This window comes from Lichenostomus cassidix, unplaced genomic scaffold (assembly GCF_008360975.1).
Source record: "Lichenostomus cassidix isolate B80296 unplaced genomic scaffold, HeHo_3.0 HiC_scaffold_768, whole genome shotgun sequence".
NCBI classification, from domain to species: Eukaryota; Metazoa; Chordata; class Aves; order Passeriformes; family Meliphagidae; genus Lichenostomus; species Lichenostomus cassidix.
Window position 1 is genome coordinate 25,947 of NW_028147624.1, and position 14,532 is coordinate 40,478.

General features: G+C 41.4%; 1 protein-coding gene across 1 annotated transcript; it reads left to right on the forward strand.

Moving 5' to 3' along the window:
• Positions 1-1,179: 1,179 nt before the first annotated feature.
• On the forward strand, positions 1,180-14,273 carry LOC146421796 (protein EFR3 homolog B-like; the record flags this gene model as incomplete). The annotated part of the gene is made up of 5 exons (XM_085047058.1): positions 1,180-1,216; positions 3,823-3,954; positions 6,875-6,942; positions 10,838-10,965; positions 14,098-14,273. Coding segments are annotated over exons 1-5 (510 nt in total), but the record flags the coding sequence as incomplete, so codon positions are not given.
• Between the last annotated feature and the right edge of the window lie 259 nt (positions 14,274-14,532).

Here is a 14,532-nt window from a genome sequence, read left to right on the forward strand (position 1 = left end):
TTTTGGGGTTTTTTTCCTGGGATTTTGGGGGCTTTTGGGGGGATTTGGAGGTTTCTTTGGGATTTGGGGTTTTTGGGGTTTTGTCTGCCTCGTGCTCGCCATGCAGGTCAGGATTCCCAAAGTTTTAGGGGATTTGGGGGTTTTGGGAACTTTTTAGGGGATTTGGGGGATTTTTTGGGGATTTGGGAATTTTCTTTTTGGGATTTGGGGTTTTTTGGGGGATTTTTTTGGGATTTTTTGGGGTGATTTTGGGGAGGTTTTTTTAGGATTTAAGGGTTTTTTTGGATTTGGGGTTTTTTTGGGAATTTAGGGTTTTCTTGGGATTTGGGATTTAGGGGTTTTTTTGGAGGATTTGGGAGATTTTCTAGGATTTGGGCTTATTTGGGCTTTGGGGTTTTTGGGGAGGATTTGGGATTTTTTAAGATTTTGCAGGGAGGGTTTTGGGATTTGGGAGTTTCTTTGGGATTTGGGATTTTTGGGGGTTTATCCGCCTCGTGCTCACCATGCAGGTCAGAATTCCCAAAGTTTTATGGGATTTGGGGATTTTTTTGGGATTTGGGATTTTTTTGGGGAATTTGGGATTATTTTTGGGGAATCTGGCATTATTTTGGGGGCGATTTGGGGTTTTTTCCCAGGGATTTTGGGGATTTTTTGAGGAATTTCAGGGGGTTTTTTGGGATTTTGGGAGGTTTTTTAAGATTTTCAGGAGGGTTTTTTGGGATTTGGGGGATTTTTGGGGGATTTTTTGGGAATTTTCTTTTGGGATTTTGGGAGGTTTTTTTGGGATTTGGGGTTTTCTTTGGGATTTTTTGGGAATTTTCGTTCAGGATTTGGGTTTTTTTTTTTTAATTTTCTTTTGGGATTTGGTGGTTTTTTTGGAATTTGGGGTTTTTTTGGGGATTCAGGAATTTTCTTTTGGGATTTGGAGTTTTTTTGGGGATTCAGGAATTTTCTTTTGGGATTTGGGGTTTTTTTGGGGATTCAGGAATTTTCTTTTGGGATTTGGAGTTTTTTTGGGGATTTTCTTTTGGATTTTAGGAGGTTTTTTAAGATTTTGGGGAGATTTTTTTGGGATTTGGTTTTTTTTATTTTTTATTTTGGGTTTTTTTGGGATTTTGGGGTTTCCCTGGGATTTTGGTGGCTTTTGGGGGGATTTGGAGGTTTCTTTGGGATTTGGGGTTTTTGGGGTTTTGTCCACCTCGTGCTCGCCATGCAGGTCAGGATTCCCAAAGTTTTAGGGGATTTGGGGATTTTTTTGGGATTTTGGGGATTTTTGGGATTTTTGGGGATTTTTTGGGGATTTTTTGGGGATTTTTGGAGGATTTTCTGGGGATTTTTTGAGGATTTTTTAAAATTTTTATTTTATTTTTTGGGGATTTTTTTGGATTTTTTTGGAGTTTTTGGGGGAATTTTTTGGGAATTTTTTTTTATATTTTTTTGGGGATTTTTTGGGAATTTTTGGGGATTTTTTGGGGATTTTTTGGGAATTTTTTGGGATTTTTTTTGGGATTTTTGGGATTTTTTCTGGGATTTTTGGGGATTTTTGGATTTTTTGGGATTTTTTTTGGGAATTTTTCAAGAATTTTTTTTGAAATTTTTTTGGAATTTTCCTGGGAATTTTCTGGGCATTTTTTTTGGAATTTTCTGGGAATTTTTTTTAATTTCCTGGGAGTTTTTTTTGGGAATTTTCTGGGGAATTTTCTGGGAATTTTCTGGGAATGTTTTGGGAATTTTTTTGGGAATTCTTGGGAATTTTCTGGGAATTCTTTGGGATTTTGTTGGGAATTTTTTGGGAATTTTCTGGCGAATTATTTGGGAATTTTTTGGGAATTTTTTTGGATTTTTTTTGGAAATTTTCTGGGAACTTCCATGGGAATTTTCTGGGATTTTGTTTGGAATTTTTTCAGAATTTTCTGGGAATTTTTGGAGAATTTTTTGGGAGTTTTTTTTTAATTTTCTGGGAATCTTTTGAGAATTTTCTGGGAATTTTCAGAAATTTTTTTTAATTTTCTGGGAATTTTTGGGGGAATTTTGGGGGGAATTTTCTGGGAATTTTTGTTGGGATTTTGTGGGATTTTTTCGGATTTTTTTTTTAAATTTTCCAGGAATTTACTGGGAATTTTTTGGGATTTTTTTGGGAAATTTTCTGGGAATTTCCGTGGGAATTTTCTGGGATTTCGTTTGGAATTTTTTTGGAATTTTCTGGGAATTTTTGGAGCATATTTTGGGAGTTTTTTTTTAACTTTCTGGGAATTTTTTGGGGAATTTTCTGGGATTTTTTCAGAATTTTTTTTTAATTTTCCTGGAATTTTCTGGGATTTTTTGGGGAATTTTTGGGAATTTTCTGGGAATTTTTTGGGAATTTTTTTTGGAACTTTCTGGGAATTTTTTTGGGAATTTTCTGGGCATTTTTTTTGGGAATTTTGGGAATTTTTTGGGGAATATTTTTGGGAATTTTTTTGGAATTTTCTGGGAATTTTTTTGGAATTTTTTGGGAATTTTTTTGGAATTTTCTGGGAATTCTTTGGGATTTTTTTGGGAATTTTTGGGGATTTTTTTGGGGAATTTTTTGGGGATTTTTTTTGGGGGAATTTTCTGAGAATTCTGGGAATTTTGGGATTTTGGGGGAATTTTTCGAGAATTTTTTGGGACTTTTTTTGACAATTTTTTTTTAATTATTGGGAATTTTTTGGGGAACTTTTTGGGAACTTTGGGGGGAATTTTTTGGGATTTTTTTTTAAATTTTTCAGGAATTTCCTGGGAATTTTTGGGGATTTTTTTGGGAATTTTTCGGGAATTTTCTGGGGAATTTTTCAGAAATTTTTTTTTAATTTTTCGGGAATTTTTCGTGAATTTTATGGGGAATTTTCTGGGAATTTTCTGGGAATTTTTTGGGAATTTTTGGGGAATTTTTCATAAATTTTTCATAAATTTTTTCTGGGAACTTTTGGGGACTTTTCCGGGAATTTTTGGGGATTTTTTTGGGAATTTTTCGGGATTTTTCTGGGGAATTTTTCAGAAATTTTTTTTTCATTTTTCGGGAATTTTTCGTGAATTTTTTTGGGGAATTTTCTGGGAATTTTTTGGGAATTTTTGGGGGAATTTTTCATAAATTTTTCATCAATTTTTTCTGGGAACTTTTGGGGACTTTTCCGGGAATTTTTGGGGATTTTTTTGGGAATTTTTCGGGATTTTTCGGGAATTTTCTGGGGAATTTTTCAGACATTTTTTTAAAAGTTTTTTGGGAATTTTTTCTGGGATTTGTTTGGGGAATTTTGTTGGGAATTTTTTGGGATTTTTTTTTGGATTTTTTTTTCATTTTTCGGGAATTTTTGGGAATTTTCTGGAAATTTTCTAATTTTAATTTTGGGAATAAATTTTTCCAAATTTTACCAAAAAATGGGAATTTTTCAGACATTTTTTAAAAGTTTTCTGGGAATTTTTTCTGGGATTTGTTTGGGGAATTTTGTTGGGAATTTTTTGGGATTTTTTTGATTTTTTTTCAATTTTTGGGAATTTTCATAAACACATTTTCAACTTTGGACTTTTCCGGGAATTTTTGGGGAATTTTTTGGGAATTTTTCGGGATTTTTCGGGAATTTTCTGGGGAATTTTTCAGACATTTTTTTTTCACTTTTTGGGAATTTTTTGGGGAATTTTTTATACATTTTTCATAATTTTTTTCTGGGAACTTTTGGGGACTTTTCCGGGAATTTTTGGGGATTTTTTGGGGAATTTTTCGGGAATTTTCTGGGGAATTTTTCAGAAATTTTTTTTTTAATTTTCTGGGAATTTTTTCTGGGATTTTTCCGGGATTTCCAGGAGTTGGCTCAGAGCTCGGAGGATCAGCTGCCGGCGCGGAGCCGCTGCGCCCTGCTGGCTCTGGGAGCAGCTTTCCTCAACCTCATCGCCCAGCTGCTCACCGTGCCGCCCTTCCTGCAGCACGTCCACCAGGTCGGCAATTCCGGGAATGCCGGGAATTTGGGAATTCTGGGAATGGCGGGAATTCGGGAATGAATGCCGGGAATTCTGGGAATTCTGGGATATTGGGGACTCATCTGGGAATTATGGGAATTATGGGAGTTCTGGGAAATCGGGCAGTCATCTGGGAATTGCGGGAAATCTGGGAATTGCGGGAAGTCTGGGAGTGCTGGGAAATCGGGAATGAATGCCGGGAATGCCGGGAAATCAGGGAATTCTGGGAATTCTGGGGATTCTGGGGATTCTGGGGATTCTGGGAAATTGGGAACTCGTCCGGGAATTCCAGGAAATCAGGGAATTGTGGGAATGGCGGGAATTCTGGGAGTTCTGGGAAATTTGGGAGTCGTCTGGGAATTATGGGAATTTGGGAATTCATCTGGGAATTCCAGGTATTCTGGGAATTCCAGCAAATCGAGGACATTGGGGACTCATCTGGGAATTCCGGGAAATCTGGGAATCATGGGAATTCTGGGAAATTGGGGATTCATCTGGGAATTGTGGGAATTCTGGGAATGCCGGGAAATCTGGGACTTGTCCGGGAATTCTGGGAATTCTGGGAATGGCGGGAGTGCCTGGAAATTGGGAATGAATGCTGGGAAATCAGGGAGTCGTCCGGGAATTCTGGGAATTCTGGGAATTCTGGGAATGGCGGGACTGCCGGGAAATTGGGAATGAATGCCAGGAAATCTGGGAATTCTGGGATATTGTGGAGTCATCCGGGAAATCAGGGAATTCTGGGAAATTGGGGAATTCTGGAAAATCAGGGAATTCTGGAAAATCAGGGAATTCTGGGAGTTCAAGCACATCGGGGACTCATCTGGGAATTATGGGAATTCTGGGAATTCTGGAAATTCAGGGAATTCTGGGAATTCAGGGAATTCTGGGAATTCAGACACATCGGGGACTTGTCTGGGAATTCTGGGAAATTGGGAACTCATCTGGGAATGCCAGGAAATCAGGGAAATCTGGGAAATCGGGGAGTTGTCTGGGAATTTCAGGAAATTGGGGAATTCTGGGAAATCGGGGAGTCATCTGGGAATTCCAGGAAATTGGGGACTCATCTGGGAATTCCAGGAAATCTGGGAATCATGGGAATTCTGGGAAATTAGGGACTCGTCTGGGAATTCTGGGAAATCAGAGAATACTGGGAGTTCAGGCACATCGGGGAGTTGTCTGGGAATTCTGGGAAATAGGGGAATTCTGGGATATCGGGGAGTCGTCCGGGAATTGTGGGAAATCAGGGAATTCTGGGAATGGCGGGAATGCCGGGAAATCGGGAATGAATGCTGGGAATATTGGGGAATTATGGGAATTATGGGAAATCGGGGAGTCATCTGGGAATTGCGGGAAACCTGGGAGTTCTGGGAAATCGGGAATGAATGCCGGGAATGGCAGGAATTCTGGGAATGGCGGGAATTTGGGAATGAATGCCTGGAAATCGGGGAGTCGTCCGGGAATTTTGGGAAATCTGGGAATTCCGGGAATTCTGGGAAATTGGGGACTCGTCCGGGAATTCTGGGAATTGTGGGAATTCTGGGAAAGCTGGGACTCATTTGGGAATTCTGGAAATCAGACAGTTGTCCAGGAATTCCAGGAATTCTGGAAATTCTGGGAGTTCAGGCACATCAGGGACTCGTCCAGGAATTCCGGGAATTCGGGAATTTGGGAATTCTGGGAATGGCGGGAGTGCCGGGAAATCGGGAATGAATGCCGGGAAATCGGGGAATTCTGGGAGTTCTGGGAAATCGGGGAGTCATCTGGGAATTCTGGGAATTTGGGAATTCATCTGGGAATTCCAGGTATTCTGGGAATTCCAGCAAATCGAGGACATCGGGGACTCATCCGGGAATTATGGGAAATCTGGGAATCATGGGAATTCTGGGAAATTGGGGAGTCATCTGGGAATTGCGGGAAATCTGGGAATTCTGGGAATTCAGGCATACTGGGGAGTCATCTGGGAATTCTGGGAATTCTGGGAAATTCGGGAGTCGTCTGGGAATTCTGGGAAATTGGGAACTCGTCCGGGAATTCCGGGAAATCAGGGAATTCTGGGAATGGCGGGAGTGCCGGGAAATCGGGAATGAATGCCGGGAATTCGGGGAATTATGGGAATTATGGGAAATTGGGGAGTCGTCTGGGAATTGCGGGAAATCTGGGAATTCTGGGAATTCAGGCACACTGGGGAGTCATCCGGAAATTCTGGGAAATCTGGGAATTCTGGGAAATCAGGGAGTTGTCCGGGAATTATGGGAATTATGGGAGTTCTGGGAAATCGGGGAGGCATCCGGGAATTGCGGGAAATCTGGGAATGGCGGGAAACCTGGGAGTGCCGGGAAATCGGGAATGAATGCCGGGAATGGCAGGAATTCTGGGAATGGCGGGAATTTGGGAATGAATGCCTGGAAATCGGGGAGTCGTCCGGGAATTTTGGGAAATCAGGGAATTCTGGGAGTTCTGGGAAATAGGGGGCTCGTCCGGGAATTCTGGGAAATCTGGGAATTCCGGGAATTCTGGGAATTCTGGGAATTCTGGGAATTCAGGCACATTGGTGACTCGTCTGGGAATTCTGGGAAATCAGGGATTCATCCGGTGAATTCCAGGAAATCGGGGAAACAGGGAATTCCGAGAAATCAGGGAATTTTGGGAAATTGAGGATTCATCTGGGAATTCCTGGAAATCTGGGAATTCTGGGAATTGTGGGAAATTGGGGACTCATCTGGGAAATCTGGGAATTTTGGGAATTGGGGGAAATCAGGAACTCATCTGAGAATTCCTAGAAATCGGGAACTCATCTGGGAATTCTGGGAAATCAAGAACTCATCCCAAAATTCCGACAGCTCTGGGAATTCCCGGAATTCCGTCCGGAGCTAAATTCCCAATTTTTCCCCGGCAGGTGATCGAGGCTCGGGAGAAGGAGGCGCCGTTCCTGCTGCCCCAGGAGGCCTTCGGGGAAAACCCCAGGTGGGTGGGAATTCCCGGAAAATTCCCAGAAAATTCCCAGAGAATTCCCGGAAAATTCCCAGAGAATTCCTGGAAAATTCCTGGAAAAATCCCGGAAAATTCCCAGGAAATTCCCGGAAAATTAAAAAAAATTCCCGGAAAATTCCAAAAAAATTCCCAGAAAATTCCTGGGAAATTCCAAAAAAATTCCCAAAAAAATCCCAGAAAATTCCCCCACAAAATTCCCACAAAATTCCCAGAAAATTCCTGGAAAAATCCCGGAAAATTCCCGGAAAATTCCCAGAAAATTCCCGGAAAATTCCTGGAAAATTCCCAGAAAATTCCCAGAAAATTAAAAAAAAATCCTGGAAAAATCCTGGAAAATTCCCAGAAAAATCCTGGAAAATTCCCGGAAAATTCCCGGAAAATTCCCGGAAAATTCCCGGGAAATTCCTGGAAAATTCCCAGAAAATTCCTGGAAAAATCCTGGAAAATTCCTGGAAAATTCCCGGAAAATTCCCAGAGAATTCCCAGAAAATTCCTGGGAAATTCCTGGAAAATTCCTGGGAAATTCCCGGATTTTCCCATCCCGAGGGATTCTGGGCTGGAATTCCCGCCGAGAATTTATTTACCTCTCCGGATTCCTGGGAAAAGTTTGGTGGGATGGGAAATTGGGAATGGGAGTGAGGGAGGGAAATTTGGGAATTCCCAGTGGGAATTGTCATCAAAGGGAAATCCGGGAATTCCCAGTGGGAAAAAAATGGGATAAAAAAATCTGGGATGAGTTTGGGAAATGGGAAAACAACTAGAAAAATCCTGGGAAAAAATCCTGGGAAACGGGGTTGGAGCAAAGGGAATTTCCAGAGAGGAAAAAATTGGGATAAACATCTGGAATGAGTTGGGAAAATGGAAAACAATGGAAAAATCCTGGGAAAAATGGGATTGGAGCAAAGGGAAATCTGGGAATTCCCAATGGGAATTCTCTCTGTCCAAAGGGAAATGTGGGAATTCCCAATGGGAAAAAAATGGGATAAAAAAATCCGGGATGAGTTTGGGAAATGGGAAAAGTGTGGGAAATATCCTGGGAAAAAAATCCTGGAAAAATGCAATTGGAACAAAGGGAAATCTGGGAATTCCCAGTGGGGGAAAAATTGGGATAAAAAAATCTGGGATGAGTTTGGAAATGGGAAAAAAACTGGAAAAATCCCAAAAAATGGGATTGGAGCAAAGGGAATTCCCAGAGGGGAAAAACATTGGGATAAAAAAATCTGGGATGGGATTGGGAAATGGGAAAACAGCTGGAAAATCCTGGAAAAAATCCTGGAAAATGGGATTGGAGCAAAGGGAATTCCTAGAGTGGAAAAAATTGGGAAAAACATCCGGAATGAGTTGGGAAAATGGAAAACAATGGGAAAAATCCTGGGAAAAAATCTTGGGAAATGGGATTGGAGCAAAGGGAATTCCCAGAGGGAAAAAAATGGGATAAGAAAATCCAGGATGGGATTGGGAAATGGGAAAACAACTGGAAAATCCCAGAGAAAATGGGATTGGAGCAAAGGGAAATGTGGGAATTCTCAGAGGGAATTCTCTCTGTCCAAAGGGAAATCTGGGAATTCCCAGAGGGAAAAAAATGGGATAAAAAAATCTGGGATGAGTTTGGAAATGGGAAAAAAACTGGGAAAATCCCAAAAAATGGGATTGGAGCAAAGGGAATTCCCAGAGTGGAAAAAAATGGGATAAAAAAATCCGGGATGGGATTGGGAAATGGGAAAACAGCAGGAAAAGTCCTGGGAAAATAGGATTGGAGAAAAAGGGAATTTCCAAAGGGAAAAAAAATGGGATAACAAATTCAGGATGGGATTGGGAAAGTGGGAAAACAACTAGAAAAATCCTGGGAAAAAATCCTGGGAAAAATGCAATTGGAGCAAAGGGAAATCTGGGAATTCCCAGTGGGGGAAAAATTGGGATAAACATCTGGGGTGAGTTTGGAAATGGGAAAAAAACTGGAAAAATCCCAAAAAATGGGATTGGAGCAAAGGGAATTCCCAGAGGAAAAAAATGGGATAAAAAAATCCAGGATGGGATTGGGAAATGGGAAAACATTGGGAAAAATCCCAGAAAAATGGGATTGGAGCAAAGGGAAATGTGGGAATTCTCAGAGGGAATTCTCTCTGTCCAAAGGGAAATCTGGGAATTCCCAGTGGGGAAAAATTGGGATAACAAATTCGGGATGAGTTGGGAAATGGGAAAACAGCTGGAAAAATCCTGGGAAAAAATCCTGGAAAAATGGGATTGGAGCAAAGGGAATTCCCAGTGGGAAAAAAAATGGGATAAGAAAATCCGGGATGGGTTTGGGAAATGGGAAAACAGCTGGAAAAATCCTGGGAAAATAGGATTGGAGAAAAAGGGAATTTCCAAAGGGAAAAAAAATGGGATAACAAATTCAGGATGGGATTGGGAAAGTGGGAAAACAACTAGAAAAATCCTGGAAAAAAATCCCGGAAAATGGGATTGGAGCAAAGGGAATTCCCAGAGGGAAAAAAATGGGATAAGAAAATCCAGGATGGGATTGGGAAATGGGAAAACAGCTGGAAAAATCCCAGAAAAATGGGATTGGAGCAAAGGGAAATCTGGGAATTCCCAGAGGGGAAAAAAATTGGGATAAAAAAATCTGGGATGGGATTGGGAAATGGGAAAACCTCTGGAAAAATCCTGGGAAAAAATCCTGGGAAATGGGATTGGAGCAAAAGGAATTCCCAGAGGGGAAAAAAAGGGATAAGAAAATCCGGGATGGGATTGGGAAATGTGAAAACAGCTGGAAAATTCCTGGAAAAAATCCTGGAAAATGGGATTGGAGCAAAGGGAATTCCCAAAGGGAAAAAATTGGGATAAACATCCAGAATGGGTTTGGGAAATGAGAAAACATTGGGAAAAATCCCGGAAAAATGGGATTGGAGCAAAGGGAAATCTGGGAATTCTCAGAGGGAAAAAAATGGGATAAACATCTGGGATGAATTGGGAAATAGGAAAACAGCTGGAAAAATCCTGGGAAAATCCTGGAAAAATGCAATTGGAGCAAAGGGAATTCCCAGAGGAAAAAAAATGGGATAAGAAAATCCGGGATGGGTTTGGGAAATGGGAAAACAGCTGGAAAAATCCCGGAAAAATGGGATTGGAGCAAAGGGAAATTTGGGAATTCCCAGAGAAGAAAAAATGGGATAAACATCTGGGATGAGTTTGGGAAAATGGGAAAACAACTGGAAAAATCCCAAAAAAAATGGGATTCTAGCAAAGGGAAATCTGGGAATTCCCAGAGTGGAAAAAAAATGGGATAAACATCTGGAATGAGTTGGGAGATGGAAAAACAGCTGGAAAATCCTGGAAAAAAATCCTGGAAAAATGCAATTGGAGCAAAGGGAATTCCCAGAGGGAAAAAAAATGGGATAAGAAAATCTGGGATGGGTTTGGGAAATGGGAAAATAGCTGGAAAAATCCCAGAAAAATGGGATTGGAGAAAAAGGGAATTTCCGAAGGGAAAAAAAATGGGATAACAAATTCAGGATGGGATTGGGAAAGTGGGAAAACAACTGGAAAAATCCTGGAAAAAAATCCTGGGAAAAATGCAATTGGAGCAAAGGGAATTCCCAAAGTGGAAAAAATTGGGATAAACATCTGGAATGAGTTGGGAAAATGGAAAACAATGGAAAAATCCTGGGAAAAATGGGATTGGAGCGAAGGGAAATCCACGAATGGAATAAAAAATGGGATAAAAAAATCCGGGATGGCTTTGGAAAAGCGGAAAAACAACAGGAAAAATCCCGGAAAAATTTGGATTTCACTCGGCGCCGCGCTCCCGGCTGCCCCGGAAGGTTCCGGAAGGTTCTGGAATTGCGGGATTTTCCCGTTTTTCCCGCAGGCCGAGCGGCGGTTGGGAGCAGCTGGGCTCGGAGCTGCTCTTCGGGCAGAGCAGGATCAGCGAGATCCTGGGGAACAGCGGCTACAGCATGGAGAGGCTCAGCGTGCCCTACGTGCCGCAGCTCAGCGGTGGGGAGCGGGAAATCCCGGGAAATATGGGATAATGTGGGAAAATCTGGGATAATATGGGATAATGTGGGATAATGAGGGAAAAAAATGGGAATATCCTGGGAAATCTAGGAAAATATGGGAAAATATGGGGTAATGTGGGAAAATACGGGAATATCTGGGAGAAAATGTGGGGTAATCTGGGAAAATGTGGGAGAATGTGGGATAATGTGGGATGATATGGGAAAATGGGGGAAAATCCCGGGAAAATCTGGGATAATGTGGGAAAATGTGGGAAAATGTGGGGAAATCTGGGATAATGTGGGAAAATGTGGGGAAATCTGGGATAGTGTGGGAAAATATGGGATAATATGGGATAAACTGTGATAATCTGGGATAATGTGGGATAATGTGGGAAAATACGGGATGATATGGGATAATGTGGGAAAATCGGGGAAAATCCGGGAAAATATGGGAAAATCTGGGATAATGTGGGAAACTATGGGAAAATCCGGGATAATGTGGGAAAATGTGGGATAGTATGGGATAATAGCTGGGAAAATGTGGGATAATGTGGGATAAACTGGGATAATGTGGGATAATGTGGGATGATACGAGATAATGTGGGATGTGATGGGATAATGTGGGATAAATGGGGATAATATGGGAAAATCCCAGAAAATCTGGGAAAGTCTGGGATAATATGGGATAATCTGGACAAATCCTGGGGAACAGTGGCTACAGCATGGAGAGGCTCAGCGTGCCACACGTGCCACAGCTCAGCCGTGGGGAGCTGGGAAATATGGGATAATATGGGAAAAATGGGAAAATGTGGGATAATGTGGGATAATGTGGGATGATATGGGATGATGTGGGAGAAAATGTGGGAAAATGTGGGAAAAACTGGGAAAATATGGGAGAAAATGTGGGGTAATGTGGGAAAATTGGGGCAAATATAGGATAATGTCTGGGAAAATCCGGGAAAATATGGTGAAATCCCAGATAATGTGGGATAATGTGGGAAAATCTGGGAATATCTGGGAGAAAATGTGGGAAAATGGGGGATAATGTGGGGAAATCTGGGAAAATGTGGCATAATGTGGGATAATGTGGGATAATGTGGGAAAATGTGGGCAAATCCTGGGCAGCAGCGGCTACAGCATGGAGAGGTTCAGCGTGCCACATGTGCCACAGCTGAGTGGTGGGGAGATGGGAAAATCCCGGAAAATCTGGGATAATGGGGGATAATGGGGGATAATGTGGGAAAATGTGGGACTATCTGGGAGAAAATGTGGGAAAATCTGAGAAAATGTGGGATAATGTGGGAAAATCTGGGAAAATCTGGGAAATATGGGATAATGTGGGATAATGTGGGAAAAGATGGGATGATATGGGATAATGTGGCAAAATATAGGAAAATGTGGGAATATCTGGGAGAAAATGTGGGAAAATATGGGATAATGGGGCATAATGTGGGGTAATGTGGGATAAACTGGGATAATACGGGAAAATCCCGGAAAATCTGGGCTAATATGGCAAAATCCGCGAAAATATGGGATAATGTGGGATAAATTGTGATAATCTGGGATAATGTGGGATAATGTGGGATAATCTGGGAATATCTGGGAGAAAATGTGGGATAATGGGGGAGAAAATGTGGGATGATGTGGGATAATGTGGGATAATCAGGGAAAATGTGGGATAATGTGGGAAAATCCCAAAAAATATGGGATAATGTGGGAAATTCTGGGAATATCTGGGAGAAAATGTGGGATAATATGGGATTATCTGGGATAATATGGGATAATATGGGAAAATCCAGGAAAATCTGGGATAATGTGGGAAAATGTGGGAAAGTCTGGGATGATATGGGAAAATCTGGGAGAAAATCTGGGATAATATGGGAAAATCTGTGAAAATATGGGATAATATGGGATAAACTGGGATAATGTGGGATAAAATGGGGTAAGATGGGAAAATCACGAAAAATGCGGGAAAATCTGGGATAATGTGGGAAAATATGGGATAATGTGGGAAAATGTGGGAAAATCTAGGAAAGTGTGGGAAAATATGGGGTAATATGGGAAAATCCAGGAAAATCCCGGGAAACCCGCAAAAATGTGGGATAATATGGGATAAACTGTGATAATGTGGGATAATGTGGGAAAATCCCGGAAAATCTGGGAAAATACGTGATAATGTGGGATAATGGGGGATAATGGGGGAAAATCTGGGGTAATGTGGGATAAACCGGGATAATATGGGAATATCTGTGAGAAAATGTGGGAAAATCTGGGAATATCTGGGAGATAATGTGGGATAATGTGGGAAAATCCTGGAAAATTTGGGATTGTGTGGGATAATGTGGGATAATATGGGATAATCGGGGAAAATTGGGGAGAAAATGTGGGAAAATATGGGAAAATCCGCTAAAATATGGGATAATATGGGATAAACTGGGCTAATGTGGGCTAATGTGGGATAATCTTGGAAATCCCAGAAAATATGGGAAAATCCGGGAAAATTTGGGATAATGTGGGAGAATGTGGGAGAATGTGGGAAAAAATCCACTAAAATCTGGGAAAATCCCAGAAAATGCGGGAAAAATGTGGGATAATGTGGGAAAACCTGGGAAAATATGGGAAAATCTGGGATAATGTGGGAAAATATGGGATGATATGGGATAATCTGGGATAATGTGGGAAAATCTGGGATATTCTGGGAAAAATCCAGGAAAATCTGGGATAATCTGGGAAAATGTGGGAAAATATGGGAAAGTGTGGGATAATCTGGGATAATCTGGGAAAATCCTGGAAAATATGGGATAATGTGAAATAATATGGGATAATATGAGGAAATATGGGATAAGCTGGGATAATGTGGGAAAATGTGAGATAATATGGGATAATCTGGGAAAAATCTGGGAAAAATTCGGGAAAATCTGGGAGAAAATGTGGGATAATCTGGGATGATGTGGGAAAATCTGAGATAATCTGGGATAATATTGGAAAATCTGGGAAAACCTGGGATAATGTGGGATAATGTGGGATCCCTTCCCACCATCCCACCGAATCCCCATTTTCCCGGCGGGATTTTTTGGGAATTCTCAGCATTCCCAAATCCCAACTTCACCTCCATTCCCGATTTTCCCAGACGAGGATCGACTCTCCAAGAGGAAAAGCATCGGAGAGACGATTTCCCTGCAGGTGGAGGTTGAGTCCAGGAACAGCCCCGAGCGGGAACAGGTCGGCGGGAATTTGGGAATTCTCCGGGAATTTTATGGGGATTTTATGGGAATTTTCTGGGAAATCCTTTCAGAATCCTCTGGGGTTCGTGAATTGGAATTTTCTGGGGATTTTTGTGAATATTCTGGGAATCGTGAACCTTTTAAATTTTCTGGGAATTTTCTGGGGATTTTCATGAATTTTTTGAATTTTCTGGGGATCTTTTTGAATTTTCTGGGAACTCCAGATCTTTTGGGGAACTTTTTTGGAATTTTCTGGAATCCCTTGCATGAATTTTCTGGGAATTTTTCCATTTATTAGGAACTTTCCTGTGAATCCTTTTAATTTTCTGAACTTTCTGGGA